This window comes from Mytilus galloprovincialis, chromosome 1 (genome assembly GCF_965363235.1).
Source record: "Mytilus galloprovincialis chromosome 1, xbMytGall1.hap1.1, whole genome shotgun sequence".
NCBI classification, from domain to species: Eukaryota; Metazoa; Mollusca; class Bivalvia; order Mytilida; family Mytilidae; genus Mytilus; species Mytilus galloprovincialis.
Genome location: NC_134838.1, coordinates 18,777,033 through 18,783,324, shown reverse-complemented (window position 1 = coordinate 18,783,324; position 6,292 = coordinate 18,777,033). Strand labels below are relative to the sequence as shown.

General features: G+C 30.3%; 1 protein-coding gene across 2 annotated transcripts in view; it reads left to right on the top strand.

The window, feature by feature from the left end:
• Positions 1 to 6,292, top strand: part of LOC143068153 (peroxidasin-like) — a 41,005-nt gene continuing 34,713 nt past the window's right edge. For both annotated transcript variants that reach the window (XM_076241980.1, XM_076241972.1), the window contains exon 1: positions 1 to 293. In XM_076241980.1, coding sequence (XP_076098095.1) covers positions 124 to 293 — 170 coding nt within the window. In that variant the 5' untranslated portion in view covers positions 1 to 123. The remainder of the gene's footprint in view (positions 294 to 6,292) is intronic.

Genomic DNA, 6,292 nt, shown 5'->3' with positions numbered 1-6,292 from the left:
ACTATTTTACTGTGGATGTAACGCACTGTGTTTGTGAGAGGTAACACAACGTGCACCAAGTTAATGTCAACATTACCTCACCTGTATTTTGGTACAAACACAGGAAAATAAATACTAGCTACTATGTCGACGTACCTAACAAATGTGATAATTTTCTTAACTTGTTTTATGTGTGTTGATTTACAACAAAGTGACTGTCCTCACAAATGTGTTTGTTTTAGATCTACCGTTAGATGCATGTTTGCTCAGCTGGATGCAGTTCCATCACAAATTCCTAAGGATACAACGGTGTTGTGAGTATTTAAACTTTTACAACTATTTTGTTTACTTTTAAACTATTCATAAATGAATATACCAAATTATTTAATGACTCCACCGTGTAAAGCAAATATACCTGTATCAGAAAGTTTGAAAATTAGCTTAAAATTAGTACTTAAGTTACAAAGTTGAAATAATGTAGAATATATGTGCAGATATATACATAATTTACCCCTTCATTAGATAAGAAAAAATCAATTCATTATTTGAGACTAGTTGTTAGAACATTTGCTATGAAAGAGACCTGACTTTTGCAGATGTATCTCTGACATTATAAAGATAATAAACTGTTGTAGCTGTTGATTTTAGATACTTAATCTTTTATTAATCTTAAATTGTTTACTTTTCTCCTTGCCAATTACTTGCGATGATGGGTTGGAAATTTAAAGTATGGGAACATTATCTTAATTTAATTTGAATGTTAAAGTTAAATACCATTTCCTAGATTACATTGTAGATATACAAAGTTTGATGAAAAGAAATTTTGTCCTAGACTGGAAAATTTAATCATTGTGGTTCATCTTTCAAATCAAGAGAAAGACAGAAGCTCAGCCATTTTTCAATGTGCCATGAATTTATAATAATTTTTAATAAAAGAAACTTGTGTTATTTGACCAGTTTAATCTCTTGTATGACTGGACATCGTTTATCAAGGTGTTTTACAAACAGTAGGGGTTTCATTATTAGACACCTCCTTATCACCTTAGGCCCTTTCGTCTTTACTTGATATAAATATGTTTAAGGTCAGAGTAAACTGATCATGTAGAGACTATGTGAATTTTATTTCAAAATTTTTAACCTTTTTCATTCAACTTTTCGTTAAATTATTATTAATTTTGAAGATTTTGAAAGGTCAATTAAAAGTACCTGCAGGTCAAGTTGAATAATTGGTCAAGTACCTATAGCTAGTTTATTACACCTATTATTTCAACAAAGGTTATGATCCCTTTTAAGCACAAAGAAATTATTAAAAATGAAAGTGTATGCAGTCAAGTTAGGTGTTAACATTCTTTAGTACATGAACTTTCTTTGTTTGAAATTTGACAAAAATATGAAAGTGTGTATTGAGTGAGGTTTGTACATAAAATGTTTATTAATGAGTTCAATGATCATGTCAGATACAGACATGCTATTATACAATCAAACATTCACAGCTATTTAAATATTAGTTATTTTGCACCTGAAGGTTTTGAATAGATGTAAATTCTTTGTTAGTGAGGTTACAGGAAACTTAACATTCTTGATGAAAGACTCCCACAATAACATTACAATAGTGAAATGTGTGGAATTGAACAATATTCCATTTAAAGCTCACCTGGTCCACTGGTCCAAAGGGTTATATAGTGAGCTTCATATCTGTGAATGTCATAAACATTTTTCAAAATAATTTTACTCTTAAACCATTGGTTAAACTATAAGAAAAGTTTGACATATAATACATCATTATAAGGGGTCTGAGTTTTAAAGTTGCATTTACAAAAATGTATGTCCAATTAGTAAACCTTCAAAACTTGTTTATGAATTCTTAATTGAATAGAAATACACACGGATTTTCATTGCAAAAAATAAAAACCTCTTAAACATCATTAATACATACATATGGAAGTTAATGTATGCTGAAACAATACCTCAGACAAAGAAGTTACAAATTCATCATGCACATTATAGCTGAGCAAAGGTTTGTTATTGTATCATCTAAAAGATATTTGTTTTTATAAATATATCAACACGATTATAATGTGCATGACTGTTAAATCTGATGCCAACTACCAAGTATTTCTGGCGCTTACCTCATTTAAGTAATTTGGAAACATGGTAAAATAGATTCTATTTTAGCATTGTGGGAATTTAGTAACCACACTGGGTTTTTGTTGCTATTATTTGTGAATTTGTGTCATAATTTTATTAGGGATTTTAGAACATATGTACTTATGACATCTCAAGTTTATTCTAATTGTTGATAAATAGTAATGATGATTTTGTTAGACATTGTTAGAGTTCTATTTCATTTCTATGGTTTTGTGCTGAAAAAAAAAGATAACAGTTAATGATGCAGCTTATTGCATGTACTGTCTGCATTTCAAACAACAAACAGGCAAATAATAATTTTATGGGGTCAGAATGAATGAAATAAAAATTAAAAGTCAGGTCAAATTAAACTATCTATTTCATATGGACGAGAATAGCAGGTTATATGATCTATGTCAGGTGGATAGATAATTAAGTTTAAAGTGTTGCTAAGCAAGCAATTTATCATCGAGTACCTTATTCCAGTATTATCTATTTCATGTTTTTTTTTTCAAGTTTTTTTTCCTGAATTAATGCAATGAGACTCCTTGCATATACAAAACTGATTCAAAACAGACAAAAGAAATCACTATGGAGTTTTACAAACATCTACTAATTCAAAGCAAAATTATTTAATTCTTTGATGGACAATTATTTTGTAATTAGACGTTTCTTTTATATTATATTCTTAATTTACATCTAGGGTATATTTAGTACTTTTACACCAATGTCCCAGGTTAGGGGAGGGTTAAAGCCTAACAATCATATTTAACTCTGCCACATTCTGTGATTTGTCAAGAACCCTGTGATTTTTTTGGTAGTCATTGGTTGCTGTCTGTCATAGTTATATATATTTATTATTTTTCATTTGTTGTAATTAGCATATATATAGTGTAAATCAGGTTGTTGGTTTAAATTTTCCCTTTTGAATATTTCACATTTTGTCATGTCTTTTATTGCTTTATATGTACAATGTGGGTTTTGCCCATTATTGAAGGTGATATGCATATCATGGAGACCTATATAAATTTGTTTACATTCTTGTCCTTTGGTCTCAGGTTGATAGTAGTTTAAAATTAATCTTTATATTTTAATATGACTTGAAATCATTATATAACTCAAAGTCAATTTATTTATATTAAAAGTTCATGTGTCAAGGAGTTACAAAGTGTGCTCTAAAAAAACTTATCTAATTATTTAAATATCAAAGCTACATTTTATCAAAACTACAAAAAATGTATACTTAAAAAGATATGAGTTTTTATAAATAAATGAACAAAATTTATGATGTGCATGACTTGTACAACTGATGCATAACTTCAGTAAGTATGTCTGATTATATTTTAACTCCTGAACCTCAAAGAAACTGATTCAGTCTATAACAGGGGAGATAATCTTGGACACATGTCCTTTATTCATGGGAGATAACTAGGATTTACTGAACATTTTCTACAAATCAGGTGAATTGTATGTTGAAGTGTGAAGTATTAAGAAAAGCAAATGATTCACACACATATTTGGCTCACATATTTGGCTCAATCATTCACAGATAAGTCTTACATTATTAATTCTTCCTAAAATAATTACAAAGTGGCAACATTTTACATTAGAATAAAAAAGGTTATAGACATTTTAATCCAGATAGACTATCTTTTTCTGTCAGATTCAGGGGTGATGTATACAGCAATGTCATTTTCTCATTAATGTGGCATACAAAAAAACTAAGAGGATTTAGTTGATGGCTATACAGGTGTATAATTAAACTTAAGGTCAGAATATAACAGCACACAGCAAGGGCTCATACAATTTGTAAGCTGCTTTGAATCACTTTAAATATTAAATGCAGCATGAATACACCCTAAGCATGACATGCCGATACAGTTTTACAACCTGACAGGAGAAAAAAAGTTGACATATTATAAAGATTAGATTTCAATAATTTATCATACGTTGGACTAAATATATACATTCATGATGTTAATATTAAAAGTGATTTTAATGATAAATAATGATGTTATTCATAGTTTCTGATTCATGACATAATATAAACATTGTTTGTAAATATTTAAAGATGATCTTCCTTTCTCCTAAGGAACAAAGTGCGCTTTTTTTTATAAAGTTGAACATTAATATTAGATGACAACCTTCATTCACAGACCTATTGTAAAGATCTCATTTATCAGATGAAGATCATTTTAGATAAAAAAAAATAAGGACAAATAAACATGGCAATTCTTACTTGACTTGTGTGTCACCATAAAAAAATGTGCTATAAAAGGCATTGAAGTAGTTTATCATGATAAGGATAAGGTATTTAATTCATTTGTTTCTGATTTTCACAAGAATATGGCAATCATATTTGTTTAAATTTTTTTCTCATTTATCTATAAATTTGTCTTTAAAGTTGTACTTTTATGTTTTATTCACAGTTCAGTGAAAACCTTGTCATTTCCTATTTCCTATGGCACTATACAGACTCCATAAGCAGGGGTCACCTTCACAGTGCCCCTTACACAAGACCACACTATACAGACTCCATAAGCAGGAGTCACCTTCACAGTGCCCCTTACACAAGACCACACTATACAGACTCCGTAAGCAGGAGTCACTTTCACAGTGCCCCTTACACAAGACCACACTATACAGACTCCATAAGCAGGAGTCACCTTCACAGTGCCCCTTACACAAGAAGTTTTCAACAGAGATATGAGGAAGAACTACTCAAAGTAACTTCTTGAGATCTTATGGTCATCACAAACTGATTGACCAATAGATATGTCTGTGTCTCAACTCAACCACACTTCTGTTTGTTCTTACTATATTGGGTTATAGATGAGGGATACAGTTATCTTCATCTGAAAGCTCATGGCCTGTGCACCATGGCAGGTTTCCCATCTTGCGCAGGACATTCTGAGAAAAAGCAACAATATAACATAAACCTAAGTCACTGACATGCAATCACTCAATGATAAAATGGGAATAGTTTATTATGGACCCTTTCAGCGAATGTCCTTTTTTCTCCATGGAGTTAATTTGTACATGGGTATATATGCACATGCAGAATTGCAGAGAGATGCAAAAAAAAGGACCATCAATCTATCAATTTTTGTTGTTCGATACTGTCATTTTATGTAAATAGACAACATTACTTTATTCACCGACATGTGATAGCTATTGTCATTCAATGATAAAATGGCAATAGTTTACGTAGGACCCTTTAAAGTGAATGCCCTTTTTCCTCCATTGAGTTATTATGTACATGCACATGCAGAATTGCACCATCAATCTATCATTTGGTTGTTCAATACTGTCACTTTATGTAAATAAACAACATTAGTTTAAGAAAACAAACAATATTAGCCACAGCACTATTGTATCCTCCAGCATATATTGTCTGTGAATTCGAGTAGAAACCCCCAAACAGATCAAAAATCACTTATCTTACATATAGGTAAACTTTACACTTGAAAAGCAGTAAAGGTATATAATTTTCATATAATGGGTTTACATGTAATGATAGAATGAGAGTAGGGGATGATTGCTTTACTTTGATGACATCATAAAAGCCAACCATGTCTCCGTCTTTTGATGTTACGAAAAGTGACAATTAAATTACTAGCGATTGTAACAAGATTCTTCATGGTTACAAGTCAGTAATTATACTGTTCAAGTTATATTGTTTACATACGGTTTTTCATTGAAATAGTATTCTGTTTCTTTTAATAGTCCAGTAGTCAGTGGATAATAGATATTTTTAATATAAATTTAAATCAGCAAAAATTTGCATGTAAAAAATGTATACATTTTGCATCTGGGGTGATAGTTTTATACATGTTTAAACTCTAAAAACTACTTGTACGAGCACTTTCTTTATTAGGGGAAACCATTCAAACCAACTAAGTTTGGTATTTTAAAAGATTAAAAAAATGTTAAAAATGATATGTGCTTATTTAATGAGACTGCAACCAAAAACTGACAACAAAACAAAATTTATTAACTTGAATGATGAGTAAAGGCCATATCCTATCCTGCAATAAGTTGTTTTACATTATAAAAAAGTGTGCCAAAAAAATTGGTCATTTCTGTGATTTGAGGGAACGATAATACTTGACTGTATCCCATCCTCTTGACAGAACCCTTGTTTATTGAGTAAGGGCAGAACTTTTAGTTGGAATAAAAAGAAAGT